At 43.4% G+C, this 26611-nt stretch overlaps 1 protein-coding gene across 1 annotated transcript in view; it reads right to left on the minus strand.

Annotated features, from left to right (window-relative positions):
- LOC142774977 (cell adhesion molecule Dscam1-like) overlaps positions 1-26611 on the minus strand; it is a 480705-nt gene that overhangs the window by 45653 nt on the left and 408441 nt on the right. The window contains exons 14-19 of the mRNA XM_075876146.1: positions 18671-18819; positions 15139-15270; positions 13823-13990; positions 9661-9731; positions 6417-6654; positions 4301-4399 (exon numbers count right to left, since the gene is read on the minus strand). Coding sequence (XP_075732261.1) covers positions 4301-4399; positions 6417-6654; positions 9661-9731; positions 13823-13990; positions 15139-15270; positions 18671-18819 — 857 coding nt within the window. The remainder of the gene's footprint in view (positions 1-4300; positions 4400-6416; positions 6655-9660; positions 9732-13822; positions 13991-15138; positions 15271-18670; positions 18820-26611) is intronic.

Below are 26611 nucleotides of genomic sequence, written 5' to 3' on the forward strand. Positions count from 1 at the left end.
GTACAGGACTTGTATGTCAAAAATATTGCGCGTGTGATGTCACTGGTCACTCCGCCATGGGCAGGACGTCATAGCTTCTTGTCGCGCCTATTTCATTTTTATCAATGAAAGAGGTGGAATTGGTTAAGATCTGCTTTTTATGCTAGACAAAATTTAATGAATATGGTCGACAGTCAATCTAAGGGACGTATAGGGTTGCCCACATGGATATTTCAACTGCGGTTATCACCTAAATAAAAAGAACGTGGCTGATCTCCCTGGGTAGGAATCAGTATCACACGAAAGTGAAACTTTTCTTTACAAAGGTAATTGAGCGTTTGTTACAGAATGTTTCAGAAACAGTAGCAAATTGCAAAGTCATGTTAGTAATGGCAAGCAGCTCAAGAACTTCTAGCGCAATGCTCAAAGAGAAAGCACGCACAGAACAAGCGCGGACTAACAACTGTCACAATTCTTCCTGCATCGTGTGTCAGCAGCGCGCTCCTTTCGCAAACGCGGCCGTGGCAGCGTGCGATGCGACCTTCGTACTTTCCCGAATTACGAGTCTGATAAACGCGCGCACAAAAGAGACAATGCTCCGTGGTACTATAGGGGCAGCGGCCTTGAGAGCACGTCACACACGAGGCCGTCGTGCCATCTCGCCGCTGATAACTAAAACGCACTGAAGTTTCGAAGCTCTGTGGACGGCCAAACAGTGTGTGGTGTAAATAAATGGCTTGCCGTTAGCACAATAGACAACGTACGTTTTGTAATGTAGTGGCTAACACCGCACGCTGAAAATTGAGAAGTTGCTGATTCGATTCCGTGCGCCAGATATTAACGCGATAGCGTTAAAGAGATAATGTTGCCAAGTTCGGCCGTCGGCGTCGGCGCAGTTGGTTGTGAGCGAAAAATTGAGAGAGAAGCAAATAAAAGAAAGAATAAAACTTTTTGGTCCCATTGAGGATCGAACCCGGGCCGTTCACGCGGCAAGCAGGCGTTCTACCACAAAGACACGACGTTACTTGCAGCTGTCATAGAGAAAAAAACAGTACATAAATGCCATGTAGTGGAAGGAGTCTCCTTGGCGCATTTTGTTCGACATGTGTCACGACGAAAACGAGCCCATTTGGCAATTCGTAGGTGCATTTGGGAGGCCATCAAAATACGTCAAAAAAGGCCGGCATAGTGCAGCTATCACCACTAAAAACACACAGGGACTTTCAAACAGCTCTAAAAATGGACGATTATGTCCATCTAGTGGAAAACTTGTCATGCCTTTCCAGAGGCATTGATAAAGCAAACAGCAAACGCTAGATCATGTTCTACCATCTGTGAGTTATTGTGAGACTTTTCATGCCTCCCAGATGGCAAGCCAGCGGCCTGTATCTTGGAGGCCATGTGACTCTTGCTTTAGACCAAAATTTTTTTTTCGCGCACGCGCGAGCGTGTGTGTGTGTGTGTCTGTGTACCATCTGTGAGAGATTGTGAAAAACGTGTCTCGACTACGGCAGAGTGCCGTTCTTGCAGAGGGAACCCTATCGGAAAAATTGCCATGGTGGATACTGGAAAACATGGTGGGAGTAGTGGAAATAATAGTGAGCATGGTGGAAATAATAGTGGGCATGGTGGAAATTATGATGGCTATGGTGGGACGTAGTGGAAAATATGGTGGTTATGCTGGGACATACTGGGTGGTATGGTGTACAGATGATGGGTAAAGTGGAAATGACGGTGGAAAGCAGAGGCTAGATAGTGGACAATAATGGGACACTCTGCCCACCATTGCGATAATGCTGGGAAGCCCTAAGCATATGGTGGGTGGTGCTTATTATGGTGGGCTACATGGTGTACCAAGTTGAGAAACTCTTCCCACCATTGCGATAATGCTGGGAAGCACTAAGCAGATGATGGGTGCTGCTTGTTATGGTGGGCCACATGGTGTACCAAGCTGAGAAGCTCTGCCCACCATCGCTATAATGCTGGGAAGCAGTAAGCAGATGATGGGTGGGCTTATACTGGCGTGCAATTTATATAGTGTACAAAGCTGGGATCTGTACACTACATGTTCTACCACCATGATTTCCACCGAAGGTTAGGCCTACTGACTGAGCCCGTACAATTGTGTTATCCGTGCTTCAGGGTTTCAGAATACATGATTACGACGATTAAGTATGACAATACAGCGCAGCCATATGGCATCAATTAACCTAAATGAAGCATTTTTCATTGTGTAAGGTGTCCGCTCAAGAAGCAACAAACATCGATGCGACGCAATTAAAGCACTCCCAGAGAACGTAATTAAGTGTCTTCTCACCGACAGCCGCCGGTCACACTCGCCGGCACTTCTCTAGCTTTTGTACGAGAACTCAGACGTGGCAATTCGTGTGCTTGGTGAACCAATATGATAGCGTAATGTTTCCGGCACACTGCATTCGTTTTGGCCAAGCCGTTATGTAGTTGTTGCTTTAGCGAAAGAGCTACAGCATTGCGCTGGCGCGACCGTCCTCTACATTGCGCGAAAAGCATCCCAATACTCAATCAAATAAATTAGGCGGGCGAATCTATGGAATGAGCCTAGAAGCGTCATAAAGCGTGAACAGATGTCGCCCTTTAGAACGAGCGCGAAACGGATATTAAACTTGGCAGACCCCACCGGTAAACTGTCGCTGCTCCCCAGTCCACTTGGTTTTTTTTCTTGAAGTTTTGAATCGCAAAAAATAGCACTAGTGTCATTAACATAGTGGCAATCGTTACAGGCCGCAGTTGCTTGTGTTTAATAAATGTGCAATATTTAGTAGCAGGTGTAGATCTTGTCTATGTAGTGTACACGACAAACATAACCAAGTCGAACCTTAAGTTTGTATCGCAACTAAGTATTTAACACGCAATTAACGTTATGTTGGTGTGGCGCAGTGGTTAGCGTCTTCGAATGGGATACCGCAAGTTGCACGTTCGATCCTCCGTGGCGCCTTGTTTTTTTTTTACGGGACGGGTGTTTTTTATACCGTTTTTATAGAATTCTTTTTTATTTTTTGTGGCAGCTCGTCACGGTGATTCTGACGTTATTTTGCGCTCAAGTGTTGCCGGCACTGCAGCACCTACCATACCCACCATGCGCCATGGTGGTCGTTTCCCACCATTCACCCACTACATTAATCCACTATAATGGTGGGTGGTGGTTTCCACCATGCCCACCATTCGTTTTTTTCTGATAGGGAAGTGGCCACAATGCACAGTCACTGCATTAATAGGGATACGTCGCGCTTGTGCTCGCGCGTTCGTGTGTGTGTGTGTGTGTGTGTGTGTGTGTGTGTGTGTGTGTGTGTGTGTGTGTGTGTGTGTGTGTGTGTGTGTGTGTGTGTGTGTGTGTGTGTGTGTGTGGGTGTGTGGGTGTGTGTGTGTGTGTGTGTGTGTGTGTGTGTGTGTGTGTGTGTGTGTGTGTGTGTGTGTGTGTGTGTGTGTTTAACAAAACATATCAATAACTATGCACTTAGCGGTGGAAGGGCGCACTAGGGGCCAAATTTCGCTATTGCGTTCAAAGCCTAAAGGTGAAGCTTGAGGGCCCCCCAAATTTTTTCCATCGAATTTTTCTATTTACAATGTTTTAGTGTATATTTTTCAACGTCACTTTTGTGACGAAAGTATGTCAGCGAAGCCGTAGTGAACCCCGGTATCAAACACTTTCGTGTTAAAAAAGAAAATGAAGTGGATAGAAATTCAACCCCAAGCATTACAGAAATATAGAAATTTATTAAAGGGGATGGAAATTTCTCCATCGTTACATCTCTAGTTTTAGAGCATAGGTCTCTTTCTGCTGAAGTTATAGGTTCAATGTTCAGGTGCAACGTGTTTTTTTAATTGACTCAAACTTCTTTTCATTTATGTGACAGTTACTGCCCTATATACAGTTAAAACTCACATGTCCCCAATTCGGTCCATGACCTTATTTTCTGTTAGTTGGATTAAGTTATATTCTTTTAGTATGCCAACATGTTCTACAATGACGTATCTGTTTCTGTTATTCTCAATGTATTGGGAACTTTTTGTATTTTTGTCACTTTTCCTGTTATCAAAGTATTCAATATGTCATTAAAGATATAAAACGGCATACATGGATGCCTATTAGATGGTATTGACCATAGTTCAGTCACGCGTTTGTCGTTACTTTACTCGACCGTTCAGTATAATTGTATTCACTCTGACGATGTTCTGCTGTCATAGTTCACTATGTAACCTAAGATGGGCTTCTTCGAACTTTGTTTGAGAACTACATGAAAGCTCGTTTACGCAAGAGGCAAAAAAAAAAACGCAGACACACCTGTTATTGGTTTCGCTTCTTTCGATGACCCATCCCAAGACACCGTCACAGCACTTGTGGATGTAGACACAACGTGGATCACAGGAGGAAGAGGAGGATCTGTGTCGTCATTCATCCAAAAGAAAAAAAGCCAGTTAAGAAGAGCGTTTGTTTGCAAAATTAAGGAGCAAATACAGTGGAGGACTGACTCATTAAACTTGTTCAATTATCGATGGCGCAAAACAAAATACTATATGTGGATACATATGCCTCGTGCTAGCAACAAATAAAGTATATCGTGTTATGATTGTAGCAGATGTAAGCATTATGCACTAATGGTATCTCAAAACAGCTTTTCATTATATGATACTAGAAGTATTATTTTTGTTTCTTTCAATAAATTGCAGAATGGTTGCACGAAGTATAGAAATTTTCATTGAACTGCCAAGTTTTCCTCAACCAGACAAATAGAGCAAAAATATGGCGGTAGCCATCTATTTGTTTACGGGGACTAAGATTTCGAGTTGCTTTTAACATTTGAAAAAAGCGCATTGTACTTGCTACTTTAAGTGCACCATCATAACAAAACGATCACAATAATGAATTTATTTTTGTGCAAAAACGTCCAACTTCGTTTGTCGCAGGTCAGTTGTCAGCAAGAATTAAGAAACAGAATGTTAATACTACATTTATCTTTTATAGAATTAACTCACTCATTCAGCAAAAAGGCATCAAACGTGTCTCAAAAGTGCACGTAAACTTATTATGAGAATGGAGAGAAGCCAACCACCCCTTTGTAGCACGAATCCACAAGGAAATGCATAGAAATTTCTCAGAAAAAATGCTTCTTAATTGCCTAACAGGCCGTCCTTCTTCATGTTCGAACCCGCGACCATCACCTTTCTGGTGTGGTCGCTCTACCAATTGAGCTAAGCAAGAAGCTAACAATCGACACAGCAAGGATGAATTGATCTACCACCCGAAGCACATGGATAGACGTATTGCAAATAGGTTCTGCGAAAACCCGCAAGGTGCCGGCCGAGGGTTAAGAAAGGGAAAGAAGACGACCCCCCGTTTGTAGCATTCTCCTTATAAAAATGCTTCCACACACCCAAAAAAATGAGCCTTCGTGAACGAACGTTATCTTTTCAGGATGTCTGTACCATTTAACGCTTGATCGTTTGGCCACTGTGGTAGGCATGCCAACATAGCAATAATAATAAGCCAAACGCTGCTTTAAAGGAGTTCTCCCGGCCCCGCCTTGGTGGTCTAGTGACTAAGGGCTGCTGACCCGCAGGTCGCGGGTTCAAATCCCGGCTGTGGCGACTGCATTTCCGATGGAGGTGGAAATGTCGCAGGCCCGTGTACTCAGATTTGGGTGAACGTTAAAGAACCCCAGGTGGTCAAAATTTCCGGAGCCCTCCACTACGGCGTCTCTCATAATCATATTGTGGTTTTGGGATGTTAAACCCCACAAATCAATCAATAAATCAAGGAGTTATCCCGAAATGCAACAGCAAGTTTTCGTCAAGAATGATTCAGTGTGCTGTAAACGCAGACACGGTTAACGTCAGGTTTTTATTTGTCATCATAAGGCAAGAATGACAGTATTACAGGGGCTCCTATAAAAATTCTCTGAGCATGAATCTGAGTGTCCACTGCTTATCTTGAAATAATAGCGTGGTTCGGGACGTCAAATTCTAGATAATATTATGATTTATTATTTAGAATGTGCTTTTAATCGCATTTTATTCGACAGCGCAGGCTAACTTCAACGGTACTTCAATGTACTGTCTCCATACTTGCGGAGGCAGCTCAATATAATTGACTGCCTGAAAGATAATAGCGCGCGCCGTCGCGCAAGCGCTCGTTTAACCACTCTCACGAACAACGATTGGTCTGATTCATGCTTATTGAAATCATTATTGAACGTAATAAATGGCTGCGCTAAAGACATTACTGAGCAACAGATGTTGTACACAGGCCGGGTGTAAACTTCCAGCTGCGCATTGTGTTCCAAGTATACACCAAGTAGCCCAAATGAGAGCGTTATTGCCAATGATTCAATTTTCATTAATTTAACGTAAAAACTTTTTATAGACAGAAGCAAAGTGGCAGATGTCTGCCTTTTGTTCACCATGTTCGAAAGTTTGAGCAGTGATTTCGGCAGATGGAGGCCCGGCGCCTTTGCCGTTGAACGCCTGCACGATGACGCTGTACTTGGTGGAACGCTTCAGGTTGTTGATGCTTATTTCTGGAATGAAGCCATCCAGGACATCAATTGTTTTGTAGACGAATGACTCGCCCGATCCGACTGGCTTGTAGCCGACATAATAGCCGCGGATCCGTCCGTGTGCCGAAAAGTTTGGGGGCGGCTGAAAAAAAATAAAAAGACGGTTCTGTTATTACTAACCTATGCACAAATAACCATGAACACAGGATACAATCGTCAACTTACACAAAGAAGCTCAATGGTATATGCACGCGCGCGCCTCGTAAAAGTCAGGTTGGTGCTAATCACAACAACATTTAGTCTGATTCTTTTTGCCATGTCCATCATATGACAGAAAAAAATAATTTATTTATACACTCATTCATTTGTCTTTTCAGATACCACTCATTACGTGCAGATAACAGCCACGTGAACTGAGACTTCAAGTACAGAAAGAAAGTTGGGTGGGCAGATGAGACGAAGCTCACAGGTATAACAATGGTGCCGCAGCCACAGGGCCAAGTTTTATAGCGGAATGTGGGAGACGCCTTTTTACCGATGTAGGCGCATCCTGGATGATGATAATGATAATAAATATGATAAAGCTAAATCAGTATTTGAACTCTTATAACCTATTTTAACTCCTATGATGAGAAATTGTCAAAACGTACCGTTGAACAAAAACTATCCAAGCGTATGGGAACATCGGTGTCTCAAAACTCTATATAATAAGAAAATAAATATTAACTGGTCTATTTTGACTTCGTGGTCTGCTACATCTAGACTTCCTTTACCCAGGTCAGAACATTAAAAAATATGCATTGCCCAACCGAAAATGGGCAGACAGCACGTACCTTAGAAATCAAGGTTGTGCGAAGCATCCGCATGGAAGTGGAATGTATATTAAACTTTAATTGAGCGAAACGTCATGAAGTGGCGCTAACTAAATGAACCCAAAGATGTTTTAGAGCTGTATATGGTTTACATTAGCAGCTGTTTACAGGTACGTAACAATGCCAACCTCAACATGGGCATTACGAACCCCAGAAATGATAAGCTGATATGAAGCACTGATGCTCACGAGGATGGTAGCTTTGGGCATTGCTACGTAAATCAACTTTAGCAGATGACACCTAGCTGCAACTGACGTTAACCGACATGACGGCTGTATCATAGTAATACATATGTAACGATTATAAAATTTGATAGCCAGTACTGAAAACACAATTGACGTTTCACGAACATTAGGGTCTATTCGAAAAGTAGTTCTGAGACGTGGCGTGGCTTTGTGGTAGAATACTTGATTGCCACGCAGAATGCTGGTTTGCAATTCTTACTGGCCCCCTCAAATTTTTCCTTCGCATTCAATTGGTTAACGCAGCTGATGTGCACCTTTTATTAACGACCAAGCGTTAAATTACTCATGTGTGTTCTCACGGTTCCCGGGTATATATCAAGTGTCATTCAACTACGGCACATATTCACATATCCTCCTATACACGTACAGTAGCGCATACCCACCCGTGGGTGTGTGTGTGTGTTACTGTCTGGCGGGTGCTGTTTTACGACGTTTATGACGGTAATTATAACATTGATCATACCATAATCAGCCAGTCGCATCCGTACAGTCATCTTACCCTCATATACAAGTCTTGCTTCACGCCAAGTTAAGGGGTAATCATTAGAGCACCCAAGCGTAGGCGGCTAGATAGATAGATAGATAGATAGATAGATAGATAGATAGATAGATAGATAGATAGATAGATAGATAGATAGATAGATAGATAGATAGATAGATAGATAGATAGATAGATAGATAGATAGATAGATAGATAGATAGATACGCTCGAAGTCACCGAAGTTGCCGAATCTCGAAGAAAACAGAAACTTTCGTTCGACAGCTAAGTCTATCCTATTACTTTTCATACTTTGACGCACTATCACAAGAGGACCAAATGGTAGCTGCTCATCATTGCCAGGATCTCGTCACACTGGTTTTGTGATCTTCCTAATTATCTAATTAGGCATGCATAATAACAAAAATTTGAAACAATGAAACTGGTAAAATATATTCAATTAGAAAGTTGTACATCAGCATGCTAAACGTCGAGTTAGACTGTTCTTTACTTTTATTTATCAGCTATGCTGTCCCCCTGTTTTCCGGAGATGCCAGCAATATATATATATATATATATATATATATATATATATATATATATATATATATATATATATATATATATATACATATATATATATATATATATATATATATATATATATATATATATATATATATATATATATATATATTTATATATATATATACATACCTGATTATGCGCTGTATTGAAAATGTTTTTTACGACAAGTACTGCCTCGAGAAGGCTGTGCGAAAACGTATGTTTTTCTTGCGGCAACAGAAATTATAACAGCCGTGTCTGCTTATTGCTATCATAAACCACCCCGAATTAAGCGTATCGTTTGTTCGCGGAACGTTACGGAACACTGCATTCACGGCGCGCATGGGCGCGTAAGCAAGCACGCTTCCAGGTATTTTTTTTTTATTTCGCGTGAGTATATGTAGTAAGTAGAAAAACAATAATGAATATTTCACAGAAAGTTCGAAACACTGTCACCGTAGGTTTTGCGTACTCGTCTACAACTCCCTCGTCAGAATTTTTCGCCTAGCTTTCTTGCTTCAAAAATAATCATTTAAAACATCCAATTGGGCAGTTAAGGACAACACAAGAAACAGCGTGAACTATTGTAGGCAATAGTCAGAAACTTCAATTGGGTCTAAATTTTGTCGGGAGGTAGCTGTAACATCAAAGACCTTAACTACAATCACATGAATTCTCAATTTTCGTTTCGCCTTTTTAATTGACTCCAACGCTCATTCGGTAAATTGTGCAGTTTATCGTAAACAACGCACGAAAAGGAAAGCCTGAATTTCTGGCAGAATCACAAAATTTGGTATCCTCCTCATGGATTGCCTTGGTCCATCTGCATTTTCGGGGTGCAGTGTGACAAAGGCATTTATTTATATATAATTTGCTAGAATCGGCCGATGCTTTCTTTCACGTTGAGACAAAGGGCGTCTATTTTTGCTGCGTAAAGCGTAGGCGCTAATTACAGTATGTAGTCCTGTTTACTTCTTCATACTCACCTTCCACGAAGCCTTCAGAACTTGTGAACTTAGTGGCACGACAACCAAATCTTCAGGAGGTTTTGAAGGCACTGCAAGAATTTTGCTCTTTGTATGCACCAATGATCAAACAATACATGGAATGTGATTTTTAACATGCCAACACGTTTCTAGTTTCAGGCTATCCACAACGCTTCACAAAGCATACATGCTGTTACTTCGATGACGTGGTTAGTTCTTACACATTCTATAATAGTACGAAACATGATACAATGGCTCACCAAATGGCTGCAACAAGACAACTGTATAACTCGAATAAATTATTTTGAATGGAATGAAGGTACATCGAGTGCCTTGTCGCAGGAACTTACGAAAAGTTAAGTACTTGGCAATGGATATATCGCAGTCTTTGGATTTACACTGTTCAATACTTGCGGTAAATTGACCTTACAAAAGCTCAATGCTGCCCCGCGGCGACGGCCCTCATGCCGCGAAATCGAATGCCGGCTGGGGCACCTGCGTTTTCGATGGAGGCGAAATTACTGTAGACCCGTGTGCTCAGATGTTGGTGCACCTTAAGGAACCCCAGGTGGTTTAATTTTTTTTTAGTCCTCCACTATAGCGTCTTTCATAATCATATGGTGTTTTATTGATATGGACGTTAAATTCCACATATCAATTAAAAGCTGATTGCTCCACCTCCACATAGCCGTATAATATAGATACTTTCTTCAACTATGAAAGCAAAGGTAAATATAAATAAATAATTAGACACTAAACTACATAATATGCAGTACAGCAGTGTTTTGAAAACTCTTGTGCGTTCATGTATTTTGGGAAGGAAATTGTGGCATTCAATAAAGAAAATAGAGTGTAGGTGCTCTTTCACTTCCTGCAGTTACGCCTCAAACTCCGCCACTCTGGTTCGCCAGCGCTAGCAGTCAGTTTTATATCATTATTATCCTAAAGCCATTTAGGTATAGCAAAACTGAAAACATCATGGCAAAAAAAGCATTCCGTTGCCTTATATTACAACATAGTTATTACTTAGCAATAAGTAAACATGTGTACTGGATTATATGCCTTTAAAGTCATTGAGGTCCGAGTGATATGCTTCTTTGACTTCAAGCAACCATACGTTCTTCATTTTCACAGCTGCTATAATTTATGAAGCGTACCGTAATAGACAGGTAATTACTAAATGGATGATTTAGCTTCAGTTTCTTTCTGGTCGAAATGTGTGTTATCTGGATACTTTTTGAAGGAAGGAAAAAGGGGTTGCTCATGAATTATGTAAGAGTATATATAAACGAGGTGAAGAGACCAGCCGCAGCAGTAGACAAAAGGTACAGGGTCCACCTCCAGTACGCAATGTGCTGGTGCAATGTGCTGGTTTGGAATCATATTTTATGTATAACTGTGGTACCAACGACTGGCAATTGGTACTATCATGCTTACAATGAGAAAGTAGTTTCTCCTTTTTTGCTCTTTCCTACATTGCTTTTCCCTTGATTTTACCATCCTTCCCCTTTCCCCCGCACAAAGCTGCACAGTGCCCTCTAAAAGGGACACTACAGAGCAAAATAATTTTTTCCGTATTTAGGTACAATTCCACAACCGCAAAAGTACCACTCTGTAGAGAAAAAACGCGCGAAAAAAATAATGTGGGTGGCGATGTGATATTGGCTTTGCGGTACTTGGTGCTGACCAATACCGTTACGTAAGAAATTTTGAAGGTGTCTATAGGGTCTTATAGCTTTCAATCGATAAAAAAGCAGTGCGTTGCAATGTGTTGGTGCCATAGACTTACTATGCGAGGTTTCACAGAATTTCATTGAGCCAATGTCATGAAAAAACTACAAATACATTTTAATGTTTTCTACGTCATTATCCAAAATTTTGACGCAAAATCAAAAATAAAGTTTTCAACCTTGATTATCTGCGCTATTTTTGAACCTATAATAGTGAATCATATGGCACTAGATTTCTCAGAGTGGAGTTTGTCAATTCAAACCAAGCCAGTGCTCCTTTTTGCGTCCCTTTTTTTTAACTCCAAACTAACTTCGAACGCCTGTCTTTGATATCAGAAAGAATGTGGTAGTTAAATGAGGCACCGGAGGAATAACGGAGCCTAAAGTACTCTGACCATCATAAACCTCCACTCAAGCCTCACTGTATCTCCTAGCATATAATCAATTCAACTACCTGAAGAGCCGCCACTGCATCACGAAAGTTATATAGCTAGATGGCGCATCCGTAACTCATCGTTGCGGTTGTAATGGCAGACCGCAGACCTGCGTGAAGTCTAACGCTAAGCATGCTGATCTAATTAGAGGTGTTCGCTAATTATAACACTTGCTTAGAATCAGGCGACGTGGTGAACTCGAAGTGACAATACAAACGCCGGCAAACTGCGTTGGTTATCCACCGCTACCCCTCCTCCTAACACACTTCACATTCCTAATGCAATGGGCCACATAATTGTTGTAGCATAGATCGCAAATTGAAATTAAATCCGGTGAAAGCGCTCTTTTTTTCTTAATATTCAAGCATATTGATATGCATCAATACTTCGGTGAATAGTAGTGAGCAATATGGACAGTACATAGGCGCCCTAAAAGGAGGCATCACGACTTTGCGGAAGCCGTTAAAGCATTGTTATGCAACCTAGCATTGCATTTTTATCAACTGCACAGAAACGGCAAAGTGCCATGTTTTCACGCACCTGGAACTTGTCTGCTGGTTAACCCTACCTTTGACTCGCATAGGCTGACAATATAGTCAGATATCTCATTTTTCAGTTGACAATATGAAATATCAGTGAATTTCGTATATAATGCGTGATATCGCAGCACACATCTGTATATTATTGGCAGCTTATTTTCGCGCTTGTATCAATCAGTTTTCGCCCACAAAGCCTGCCAGAAATGGTCCGCATACACTGCGCCTCATTGTTCAAGAATACTCGCGATTATTATGGACCGTTCTGTTAAAGGGGCTCTGCTACACTTTTTGACTATATTCAGAAAATACTGCTGATCGGTAGTCGAGCCTGCCAAGAACACGCGAGCCGAATAATAAAGCGCAGCACGCGGCCTGGAATACGCAATAAATTATCAAAATCAGCTCAAAAATACTTTCTCTCGACATATGACGCCTGGAATACGCAATAAATTATCAAAATCAGCTCAAAAATACTTTCTCTCGACATATGACGGAAAACGCTCAAAGATAATTCGTAGAAAGCCATCTGTAAGCCATTGGCTGATTTGACCATGGATCGCTCGGTTGTTACAGGGATCGCCGGGAGAGGCCGGGACTTGTCCACGTGTGCACGCGCGATAATACAGATAAGCCACGTATTAAAAAAATGAGGAAAAACAGTGTTCAACGTGACGAGGCACACGTGACGTATTTTCTTTGCCCCAGCCATCTTTCTCTGCTTAGCTTCCGATGCTTTAGTGGGGACAAGATAAAAAAAAATGTGTTTGCAGCGTGCGACGAATTTTTTTAACTCTGCTCGTACTGAACGAATTCTTGAAAATGTTTCGCCGTCGAATTCGTGAGGCAATAAACTCTTCTAGTGAACCCATTTCATGGTCACTTCAAAACACTCGAGATTATTCTAGAACTTGCGCGACGAGCAGTGATCAGTCTGGAATATTCGTTGGCACATGTATAAATGCCGATGCACTTCGCCGCTTGTCACTTTATCGTTGGCCAACACTTATGTTCGCCGTTGTTGGTGCCAGTGTGTATCGCTGTAGTCTCGTTTTTCGTTGACCGGCTACAAGTTCAGCCCAAATAAGCAGTTACATCGTCGGCCTACAGTCTGCTGCCTTCGTCCATGTCTCAAACCCGTGACAATATGGTGCATGGTCCCCTTTTCCTTACAGAATATATCCATATAAACTAAATGATTACTGACCCAAGCTATAATATAAAAATTGACCCCAGCGTGTATTCGCGTTTGTTTCTTTAATGAACCAACGGCCTTTTTTGTGAACGGGACGAAAACATTCCTAAAATGTGAATTTGAGGGGCATATTTACCATCAGTCTTCGTTGGTATACGACATCCACACTAACTAATAATTCACTTGCACAAACGTAATGCACCAAAAGAGAACATGTTTTGGTTATTTGTTACAACAATGTAGATACTCAAGGAAGATGGGTCCTACCTTCTTCATCTGTAGTAACAGAAATCATGGGGCTTGGTTCGCTCCTTCCAAACTTGTTGACTGAGAGCACGCGCAGATGGTAAGCAGTGATAGGCTCCAGGTCGTCCAACACAGCTGATGTGTTGGAACTGGGTACCTCCACATGTCGGGAATCCTTCTGCCATGAGCCTGAGAGTAAACGCAATAACACATAAGTCGGGGATGTCTTCCCTGTTTCATGTTTATGGCAGACAGAGGTGGTTGAGCCAAATTAGAGTGACACATTATATTTATTTCTTTTTTTGGACGTTTCAGAAATTTGTCGAGATAGGAGTAGAGCCACATTAGCCAACGCTGGTGTCGGAAACCTTTTGAGCCGAAGGGCCGAGTTGCATGAAGCCTGGGCGGCGGAGGTCGTAGGGCATTTGAGGGATTTGGGGAGAAGGGTCAATACAGGAAAAGGGAAAAATATTGTTGAACGGACAAGAGTGAAGTAAGCAATTGGTATGAACACCACCTTTATTTACTGCACGCATGTCACAAAGCTGTAATGGGGCTTTTCTGGGTATGTATATCGCGCATGCGCGCCGGCATCAACAAAGCACGCCTAATGAATTTTAGTTGATGAACGACGATGACGGGAGCGGAACAAGTGACAGCTAGTGTCACAAACTTGCAAATGTTTCCCCCAAATAAAGGAGCACATGCAGGCCCCCGAGATAGCTAGCCAGTGTTTGGCGGGCAATTTCACAGGTTAAGAACCCTCAAATTGGTTATCTCCGCTGGAGGTGCTGGTCAGACCCGCAAAAGGCCCATTTTGAACGTAGGTTACAAGAAAAAAAGAGACATTTATTGCGACTTTTAAGGCTGAAAGTTATAAGCCAGATGGAAAATACGTACACTAGGTTGTTCATCTGCCGCCGCAGAATGTCGTGCAAATATTTACCGCTTACTTAGGATTTAGGTGGTGGGGGAGGAGGCGGTTCCTAAGGTTGCGGTCAGGGCTGCATATTTCTGCCTCACGGAGCACATGTTACTGACCCCTGGGCTAAGACACCCGCAAGTTTGAAATACTGCGAAGATTTGTGCAACACTTGTGTTTTTTTTTTGTTACAGTGAATAACTCCGTTCAAATGAATCTTTCATGCGCTTCGCAGCAGAGCGGTGAGTAATGCTCTTCTATTATATTTACATAACAGTAGGTAGCCCCTTTTCACATATATATATATATATACATACATATATATATAGATATATATATATACACAACGTTTTTTCATGTATACTTTTGCCTGCACACGAAAAAACAGACATTTGGCGACGAAGCAGCAACTCACCAGAAACTTCTTTCCACTGCACGAAATAGCCAAGAATGTCACTGTTCCCGTTGAAAGGCGTGTTCCAGCGAAGCGATATACGTCGACTGGTCGCTTCTATGACTCTGATGTCATCGGGTGCATCTGGCGTCTCTGCAAAGAAACGAGAATCTCACTAATGTACCCAAGCTTAACGAAAAAAGTCTTGCAACGTGAAGCTGTGCCTCGTGTTCGTGGAAAGGTTAAGCGCTTTTTTTTTCAACGGAATGACACATAGGAATGTCCCGGCCATCGTCGTCCCCATGATGTCAGAGAGTCAGAGTCCTGCGCTCTGTTTACAAGTGGTTCGTAAGACGCGACGCGATACATTGCGTTGGCCAGAAAGAACTTGCGAATACAACGAGTTACGTTAAAATACTCAGTGCTTATTATGTGATGAAGGTCACATTACCTGCCATGCTTCGGAGGTGCGGCAGGGTGAAGTCGCACACAAGCAGTGGCTACACGGGAGGTTCACTTTAGTACAGGCAGGCTCAACATTTTACTTCCGGATTTTCTTATGCCATGAGAAGTTAACTTTTTTTGTGCGTGCCTTTTGAGTGCGTGCCGAATTGGGAGTGTTGATGGATACTGCAACACAATTATACGTTTGGAGATGAAATTTTCGAGACAGACTACAACCTCAGCCTGTATTACTCACAAAAAGAAAAAATCAACTTAGCTTGACATTTTTTTCAGCAGGTCTGCTACTAATGTGATTTACAGTGTGCTTTAGATAAAAATTATCAATAGCATGAACCGGCACATGATCAAGCACCATCTAATCACTACGTACTAATTGTAAGGAAGAGAAGCGGAAATATATGGCCCCTTAGCGGTGTTTGCAACACGTAGAGCACGAAAGTTTAGTTGATTTCAATGTATTTCCAAGTGAATGAATGTATTTTCACTGCGTTCCCTAGCAGACCTGGAACAGCTGCTAGCCCCACGAATTTTGATCCTTGCTCACACCTTAAATTTATTCATTGTTTATTTTATTTGCATGTTTCTCAATTTTACGATTACGGACAAGATGATAATTTTGAGCTCAAAACGAATGATGCTGACACTGATGCCGGAATTTCTGCGAAAGAACCTCTTTAACGCTTTCGCGTAAAAAAACTATCTGCAACTCTCTTGCTTTGTCAGCATTCTCTTAACTTTGCTGTACCGTTGGTCTAGTAAAATGTAGTAATAAAAGCCATCGCAAATCAATTATGTTGTCTCTGCACCGTGACAATCATGTGCACATGTACTGTAAAATCAACATTTAACGATATATTATCCTATTTAAGCTTCATCGATTTGTGGTAAACTACCCAGGCTTACAAATGCGCTTTAGAACTTAATAATTCTGTAACGTAAACGAAGCTTAGACGATGACCGCAGCTTTGTTGATAGAATGGAATTATGATGCTTTGAGACACATGTAATGCTGTTGCGCAGGAGATAGGCTATTAGAATTTGAATAAGCAAGGTCTTCGTTATTCAATGGAAAGAACATAGGCCAAACTAAACGATAATGATAGTTGATATTGGTGAAGATAATGCGAATGCCAAAGAGACTAATGTTTGCCTTTATTTTTAGTCTGAAGTTTTGGAGCAAACTGTAAACAAAAAAAGTGTTTGTTGCTTGTTTGCTGAAGTGTACGGCATGTGCTCCCATTTCTTCTTCGGATGCCAGAGTCGGGCAAAGCTACAAATGACAGCTGTGTCAACTATGGTAGAGGAGAAAAAAATTCATATTGAATTCACGGGAAAAATTAGCTAATGGACTGAAAACAACTCCGTCTCGAAAGCAGCGTACGAAGCAAAACTAACAAAAGTTGCAAATGACAGGCAACGACAGCAACACAAAGAAAGACATTGAGATGATGATGATGATGATGATGATGATGATGATGATGATGATGAGAAAAAAAAGAGACTGAAAAGAAAGACGAGGGAATGATGTAGCCGTGGGCGCAATGTTCACAGTGCTTGTTTACTTTGGACCTGATTGTGCTTGCTCGTAAGGGTCGCCTCAAATATCCACCCTTCAATCTCTTTACTGCGTTTTGCCTTATTTCATTTTTGGAGTCCCTGCTTGTTACCACTTTGTGATGAATCTACCAAGGCTCTTTTTAGAGTAATCACAAGACAGTTACGAAGAACTATCTCAAACATCTCTTTCTTCATTTAAAACAAATTGAAAACGTGCTATAAAAAAAGAACTCTGAGACCAAATAATCGCAATACGTGAGCACAGTTTGAAAAAAAAAAAGAAACGACAAAAAGAAAGATGGGGAGACAGAAAAGGGGAAACAGGAGCAACGCTAGAGACATAAATTTGCGGGACGCCATCCAAATCCCCTCTGTGAAGGCTGGCGGTGGCGTTGAATTTCTAGCGAGCAAGTGAGCAGCAAACACACGCAGTGCTCACACTGAGCGATGGTCCAGGCATAAAGAGAAGGTGCGCAATGGGCCATGAAATAATTTCTCGGAAAATAGCAGCCTGCGCAGGGGGGCCGCTGCGAGCGCACCCGAAACGAGCGCACCCCCTATTCTCTTTCTACGTGTTCTATTTAGTTTCGGTCCTTCATTTTTTTATCTGCCGTTGCGCACGCTGTACATCTTTTTTTAGTTCTTCTTTTCTTATCGCTCTTTTTATACCACGTAGCTTGAGATAGCGTGGGCATACGGGACAAGTGGTAACAGGGTCGGACGAAACCGAGAAAGATCGATGTTCAAGAGACATGTTACGTTGTTTTATTTTTTGAACAGCTGCATTTGAGACGCAGCGATTCGCTTTTGCAACATTACTGTATTGTGCTGTCTGGTTGGGTATGTTTGTCCTTGAGTGCCGCGTAAAAGGAAGGCATCTTGCAGTGGCAGACTGAAATATAGAAATGGCGTGGCTCCTTTGATCCATTACTCTCGGGCGTGTTTAAGAAGTTTATTTGATACAGTTGACGCCAAGCGTCGGCACAAACTCAAGATGACTGATATCGCTTGAACTCGGTTTCGATTGTATTGTCGTGTACCGGAGAAAGCACCAGAAACGAAGAAGTTGTGCTTTAAGAGGGGTCAGGAGGAGGCATGGGAACAAGTTAAAAACATCTCCAGTTGTGAACCCATTATTATCAAGATGTAATGAGTAATGTAAGCACGTTGATTAAACAAAATACATGAGAAGGTGGTAAGAGGGAACCAATGTGGAATTGCAAATGTTCGTGGGAACTCTCTTCTATTAACCACGGCCAAGAATAGGTGGCCTGTGAGTCGTCTCGCTCACAGCGTCACCTCGGGTCTCCCAAACCTTGATACAACGCAGTGGGATGAGTTTCCATCCCTACCAATCATTGGCTAGGTGTGTCTCCTTTCAAATATATATATATATATATATATATATATATATATATATATATATATATATATATATATATATATATATATATACCGGACACAACCCTCGTAACACGCTTCCCCCAAACGACCAAGATTCTGCTAGCCAGAAGAAAACAAAAATGCTCACCTTGCACGAGTAACTTGATGTTAGTTTCGTCTTTTCCAAACTTATTTGCCGTGAGGCAGGTGTACAAACCAGAATCACTTCTTTCGGTTGCAGCGAAGAGTAGCGACGATGTCAGACCATCCAGCGTCGGAGTGTCATCTTGCGTGAAACTGTGAGACCAAGCGAAATTCGATGTTTTCTTTTAAAGACATAGCGACAAACACAAAGTAAAGTTTTCTTACGAGATCACATAGTATGCTGCTGCACAGTCAATCTGATAAGCATTGATACCAATCCGACTCTACGCCTCAATTTTACAGAATAATAAAGGGTAAGACTTATATTCATTGTTATCTTAAGGCAGCCCTAGACTATGAGGTCATAAGAATGAAAAAAAGAATGAGATGTGTTAGTTTGTTTAGTATTCGTTGTCTGGCGCTGTTTTACCACAATTAGCAATGCCAACCAACTAGTCCAGTTGTTCGTTATTCTTCAGGCGCCGATTTCACGAAACTTCTTTTTTTTGGGGTGCATTTTCCCGATGGTAAGCCAGCTTCACTAACATTGTATTTGTGCATCGTGATTGAATGGAAGGTTAACGATCGAAAATGTTTACCGTAGGACAATTTTCTGAATATGGGCTCAGAGTCTTCTAAACAGTAAAGTGCGTCGTAGAGGTACCGCAACAGTTTGCCTAATTAATAAGTTTTATGTGGTTGCAGTTACGTGAACGACCTATACGATGCTTAGCAGTGGTGTTCACAAGTAAAGCGAGTTCGAGCTTTCTTCGCTCATAATTTGTTTTCTTCATAAATAAAACTTCAAATGTCCTTGAGCTATACTCGATCAAAAGTAAACGGCGTTGAATCATACGCACGAGGCATTGCTTGACTGGTCATAAGCTATGCTAAACGACTACGCTTTAGAGAAATAGCAATTGCTTTCCTTAGTGAAAGTGACTGAAGTTATTGTAACTTGATATCAAGATTGATTGCTATGTGGGGTTTAACGTCCCAAAACCACCATATGATTATGAGAGACGCCGTAGTGTAGGACTCCGGAAATTTCGACCACCTGGGGTTCTTTAATGTGCACCCAAATCTGAGCACACGGGCCTACAACATTTCCGCCTACATCGGAAATGCAGCCGCCGCAGCCGGGATTCGATCCTGCGACCTGCGGGTCAGCAGCCGAGTACCTTAGTCACTAGACCACCGCGTCGGGGCTTGATATCAAGATTACAAGAGATGAGACCGTTTCGCGAAATCCCATCAGGAAGCAATTATGTTTTGTGCTGCAACTAAAGCCTCCAAAAAGAAAGAACGCTGTTGACATCCATTATTAAAGCGGCACACTGTACCACATTTGTGAATCCTGCACTGGCGAGAAAAATTGGTTATACTAATTTTATTCGCGAGTGCAAGCGCCACGCTTGGGGGACGCACGCGAAAGCTAATCACTCCTAATCGTCCCTCTGTAACGGGAGGCCACGAGAATGGTTGCAATGACACTCCTTAATCAGCCGTTCGCTATTACGCGGCCGAGCATAGCCCGTAAGCGCCAGGCGAGCTGGCGGTGGACACCCTCAGCGTCCGTAATTAACGGTCGGCGCTCGCCTCCACCGCCACCTCTCCCGGACGCCACTCGGTCTCGTTGCGGAGATGGGCAGCATCGCCGCGCTCGCTGCTCGCGTCGTGAGGCGCGGCGGACGTGGTTGGGTGTCGAGCTTGGAAGGATGCGGGTGGCCGTTCTGAAGCTGCTCCGCTGGCGGAGGTGCTGACCGGCCGGTGCAACGATTATCTTCAGAGCTCTCGGAGCGAGGCTCCGGGATCTCGGGCACGAGGAGAGCGCGCCCTAATTACGGCGGCGCGTTGCGCGCGATGGGCAGTGCAAAACTGCGGAGAGCTGGTTGCGGCTGTGAGTTTGCGAGGCCTTTGAAAGAGAGGGTGACTGGATACAAAACAGGGGCCAGCGGCACGTGTAGCCCCCATAGAATCACTTTTCAAAGGGAGCTGTAATTTGAAAAGGTTTGAATATGAGTAGGTATTGGTGCGATCCTTGGGAGGCGGACCGATACTTACTCGTATGTCCATACGAATACCGACAATACGGTAATTTTTTTAACGGTAGCGCTGTTTAGGGTCCTTATACACCGTAGGCGATTCGTCACCAGCGCTCTCCTCAGCGAGAGGGAAGTGTAACGAAAGAGTAAAGCGGGGATGAAGGTATGTGGGAGAAAGGGAAGCGGAGTTGCTTGTCTGGTTAATGACTGGTAGTAACGGGGATAGGATAAAGCTACGGAGAGAGGGGCAGGACAGAGATGAAGCTATGGCGCTGGCGAAGCAGGTGGTGTGGAGAGCAGGATCGGCTGATAACCATCATCGAAAAACTGAGGGCCTCGCATTAGTTCTACAATGCAGCTTGTAATCGATTAGGAATGCTCGGCAATAGCTACGGGGTAAAACTGTTGCGACCAGCTCAGCTTCGCGTGATTACGTCGGTTGAACAGCACATAACTTTTCGTCCTCAATCTGAGTCCATTGCAAAGTTAGGGGTGTTGGAGGTGGGCCTATCAACTACAAAAGTCTTCTTGTGTCATGAGTGAAGAAATCATAACGACGTTGACGTACACGGAGAAGACGAAATTGATTTCAATCCCTCCAACTTCTTCACAGCAAACGAAAAGTGATTCTTCAAAGCCGCCGTCCGCACCAACACTTTCCCACTCAAAGCTGCGGTATCCCGTTACGCAGTGCGGTAAGTGATGCGCACGCCTAGCCGCAAAGCGAGGCCTCTTAAAACACGCTAATGCGCATGAAGCACGCGGAGGCGAGCTTCCTTGTGTTAACGCATATAAGTACACTAGCTCGTACACGCACACACGCACGGACTCACTGGTAGATAAAAAGTCGAGCCGGTATTGACTCGCCCTGATGGGAGAGCACGGCGAAGCCTAGCACACCGCACTGAGTTCGTAGGCAGAGCGCGTGCGTCTGTGTGTGTGCTTCCCGCGTAAAAGAAGCCATCGCTTTTTTTTCCGGGCGTTTAATTAGCCGGCCGGTTTTCCGCTTAATGGGTCGATACCCGGCGCTCGGTGCACACCACTGCGCTGCCTGGCCTCCTTCTCCCCTCTGAGCACTCTCCACACGCGCCTGCCCTGCAAGCCTCGTCGCTTCAAAGCCGCTGATGTCGGTACTCAAGGGAGGCCTCCTCATAGCGCCGGCCTATTGCGCTTGAAAAGAATAACGTACTACACGCGGCTTTCTGCAGTTTCTGTTCATCTTCTCGCATTCCCACCACTTCCTTTTCCTATCTCTCGTCTCTGGCGTAGTTTGAATAGTGACGTTTGGGTTCGCAAAAGATCTTATTTTTAGTTTTGTGTACGTGTGCTGCAGTGTTATTATGTCGGCAGCTTTTGAGTGGCTCTAGCGCGATATCCATGGGAAAAACATTTGCCGGCGACGCGGTGTTATTGAGCGCTCCTTCTTCCAACAGCCATCGGAAGCGACCTCACAAAGCCTCACCGCTTCGACTAAGGCCCACCTCTTCCCCGATCTCCGCCTTCCCACTCGCAAACTCTTGCCCGCTCTATGTTGTGCGTGAAGCATGACTGCACCGTTGTTAGCTGCCGCAAGCTCTGGTATCATCTCCTGAACGGAGCATATCCTGCGACCGAGGTGCAGCTTTTTCTTTTACATTCTTCTTCCGCTGAATTTCTGCGGTAGTTTTCTTTATTTCAGGTTTTGATGTGTGTTTGGGTAAAGACTTTGGATAGACGTGCATGCTCACACTTTTCCCCAACAAACATAGTTATGACTGGATTCCGTGAGTTAGGTTTCCATTATATGACTGATAAATTTGTTACACTATAGGCCCCTTAATGATATGAATAGGGGTTTACCTTCATGCGTTTCTAACGCAAAAGGTCTATAGAGTTTCAAAAAGTTATATATAAAATGTTGTTTACCTTTAACAGAGGAGCTGTTAAACTTTCCTGTTCCACCATTTGGGGGGACCAGAAAACTGCAGCTCTGCGCCTAGTGCTTGCAATGTGATAACTCGGCTGAAGTGTGCTCTCTTGGTCCCTTTCTTCATGATACCTAGTGGCTAATTACAGGCAGTTTGCTCTCCACGATGTGCAATCGAGAAATGAGGATAGCTACAGTACATATTTTGTATCTTCTTGTAATTTGGTGCATATTAAGGCTTGTACTCAGCAAATTCACCAAAAATGACACGGAGGGTGTGAAATTTAGGCTTCTATTCAATGCATGCACATTTCCAAGACAGAGAGAGAAAGAAAAAACAACAAGAGAGGGGAAGAAAGCAGCAGAAAAACGCATAAAAAGAGAAGACCTTACATATTAAGGCCATCCTAACTACCAGGATCGCTTGAGTTAAGCCCTTGCTAATTAGGACTAAGACAAGGCTTTGTTATAAAAATTGTTCTAATTAAGGCTTGTTAATTAATACCGTGTTCAATTATACTTTGCTGATACTCTAGGTAAATTTTCTTTATGTCCCTGAAGTAAAAGAAAAAGAAATGCAGTTCCTGCTGTGGACATGTTTTCGATGTGTGCGTGAGGGGTGATACTCCAATGTTCCACGGTGACTGATAGGTACACCTAGAGTTAATTTTTAATGTATCCTTTAATATATTAAAAAACACAATCCGACCCAAAATGAAAAAAAGAAACAGAAATGTTTATTAATGTTACCTAAAAAATAATGATCTCGAAAAACCCAGGTGTTCCAGATGCGCGTAAAATACATAAAATTTCTTCTGTTACTATAGGCGAATTATCGTCTCCACGTTTCCAGTCATTCAGAGAAACATGGCGATAACGGTGTGGCTCCAACCCTAACGCACTCTGTATTGTTCACCGTAAAATAATGTATAATTTTCACTGGCTACGAGGCTGACTGCGCAACAGGCTGTGGTAGCTATAGCAACAGTGACGACGTTCTGTAACCACTCGATCAGCCGCGGCGCCGAAAGAAAATAATGAAAAAAAAAGTTCTCAGGCTGCCTTTTTAGCAAGCTTGTTTCCAGAGCATTCCACTTTCTTCCTTAGCGAGGTTGGTGCTCGTCAGAGTTGTTGACCACTTTATCTATTACCAACATTGAGCTAACAATTTCTATTTTTGCATTCATTCAGGGAACTCTTTCACGTTATCGTAAAAACGTTCGTGCCAACGGGCCCGTTATTTATTTATTTATTTATTTATCTCTTCTCTCGATGCAACAACAAAAGCACCACGTACGGTCGAAGAAGCAAGGCGAGAGATTCAAGAGCGAAAATCAATACTCGAGTACTATACCCAACTGAGCAGCACACAGTCCTTGTGCGAGAGTTTCGTCTGGACAAGAAAAAGGAAGAGGTGAATGGGAAGATTCGTCGGGAAGGAAGGGGAAGTAGAAGAAGAACAAGAAGAGGAGCCTTGCGTGCGGGAAAAAGCCCCAGCCGCAGTCGCTCTTGATTTCTCCCTTATGCGCTGCGGCCTGTTCAACGCAACCGAACGCACCACGCGCGCCTCTGCGGAGGATGGTGAGTGAAGGCCACCGGGGATTTATGTTCACATCGTTAAACTCCAAGACCCCCTGCGGCGCGCCGTGCAAGCGCCGAGGTCTGCCTGGATCCGACATGCGGCGAAATATTGGAGGGCTCGCTCGGCGCACGCCTCAGCCCCTGCTGCCGCCAGAAGCAGTGCTCGGCGTACAACTGCGGGCCATATACCAGTGCGCTCTTCGAGCGAACTGGTCGCGCGGGTCCTGCGCACTGCCTGCGGTTTCAATTCGAACTGGTAATACTGGCCTCTCAGCACGGTTTTCCTTCCTCTCTCCCAGCCACCACCCCCGCTTCTTCGATCAACGAGAGGTGTGCAGTTTAACTTACCTTGTTTTTGTTGGATTATCAATTACTAGCTTTATTTAGTTGCTTTAGCTTTGAGGATGGGAACACAGAGACGCTCTTCGTTCTATTTTTTCAGGTCTATTTGACTGGTGAAAATCTAGTTGGTGTGCCTGGCCAGTTTATTATTTTTTGTACCTTGTCAAGATATAGCTTGGTTGGGCCATTCATTCCACCACCAGGAATGACGATGCGCTTTCCGGTACGCGCCTTTTGTACGAGCAGAGGGCAGGTTGGAGATAACTGTATCATGGCATTAAAAAAATTAAAATCTTTTTTGACTGATGTGCCAGAAGCGCGAAAATTGTGCCACGCGGCTGTGTTTGACGTATGAATGTCACAACTGGCTTCTTGGGGCCACCGGAGAATAACATGATCACTAGATACAGTTTAAACGAATGAGGCTGTGGTTAGAGGGGAGATTTTGAGAAGTTGTCAATTGAGTAAAGAGTGCACTATATGTATGACGAATTGAGACGCTTTAGGAAGAAAATGCTCTATCGACATGCTTAAAGCCCCACGCTAGGACATTTACTGAGGCTGTGCTTATTCCTGCTTATTGTGCTTTACTAACCCTGTGCGTATGAGCCCATGAGGTGTCACAGTTTTGCAAAGTAGTTAACACTATTCTTCTGAATTTGTTCGTTTGTGTCACATAGCGCCTGTTCTCTACGGAATACGTAGTCTCGTTCTACTCTCGATAATGATGGCGCCTTGATGAAAGCAGTTCAAATAGAAGGTTCGCCATCGATAAGGTATCGGCAGTGCCGATACATTATTTTTATTTTGCATATTGCCGGTCATCTGATATAATACACAGTTGGTAGAATCACTGGAGTCACTATACCAGTAGAAACTGTTGTGTCAATGGTGAGATATCACGTACCATAGCGTGAAGCGTGTGGTGCATGGTGATGCAAGTATATGGACAAATAGGAGTGTTGGAGAGGTCTCACTGGAGTGAGTGCGTCGGATAAGTGGAACTCGCAAGTTCATGCTTACTCCCGGGACTAATTGTCTGTTCAGTTCATTTGGTTATTTGTCTCATATGAACAAGCCCCTCGGAAAAAAAATATTGCGTTTTCTAAGGATCCCACACATGATGGCGTCCTTCAACATGCAACCAGTGTCTCTACTACCACTGCTGAGACGGCTGAAGAAGTGGTCATTACCCTGGCACTCTAAACCCCACCTGTCACACAATTATGTATAACTCGCTCTGCCGTTACTAACTTCAGCAAAGGCCGCATCTCCCCTCAAGTGCTTTGCATCCTTTGCCAGGCACCACGCTCTAAAGACAGCATGATCTCCTTGACATGGATTCTCGCCCATGCGGGCTCAGTCCACCCACAACTCCATACCTCAATAAGGTCACCCACTCCATTGTGCGAGGCGTCCACCGCACCGGAGTAACAGGAGATGAGTTCGACACTAGGGACAGTCTAAGTACAATAATATCGTTAAGGCATTTTACCTCGGACGATGAGCCTCCCCCCCCCCCCCCCACCTTATTCCAAGCTCTGCAGGTGTTGACCACCACTCTACGTCTACTGAAAACCAACACGTGTCCCTCACCGTCCAGCCTCCGCCTCATATTCTCGGACGTACACGCTACTCCCAAGTGTCGGTGCTGGGACACTCACTCGGATACACTTCCGCATATGCTGTGGGAGTGCCCGCCGCATACATACACACTAACACCACGACCCTAGCGTCGAGGCTGCGTGAGGCTTGGCGGAGCTCCGCCCTCGATGACCAAACATGGGCGACCTAGCACGCCCACGAAGCTGCGTCGAGGCAAGCCCTTGACGCCCTCTCGTGGGAGGCCCAAGCCCAGCTGCTAAACTTGCTGATTTTTTATTATAAAAGTTAATTTTTCCACCTCCTTTTTTGGGTTGATTGAAGCTCATGTGTTTTTCTGGATCGATTAAAGTCTGTGTTTCTCGCTCATGAAAGTGTTGTGCAATACGTGCAATACTTAGAATGTTATGAACTGTTTTGCTTATATTTTAGAACACGACATTTTTCCTGCTTTCTACACAAGACAATA

The sequence above is a fragment of the Rhipicephalus microplus genome, chromosome 2, assembly GCF_043290135.1.
Source record: "Rhipicephalus microplus isolate Deutch F79 chromosome 2, USDA_Rmic, whole genome shotgun sequence".
Classification (NCBI taxonomy): Eukaryota; Metazoa; Arthropoda; class Arachnida; order Ixodida; family Ixodidae; genus Rhipicephalus; species Rhipicephalus microplus.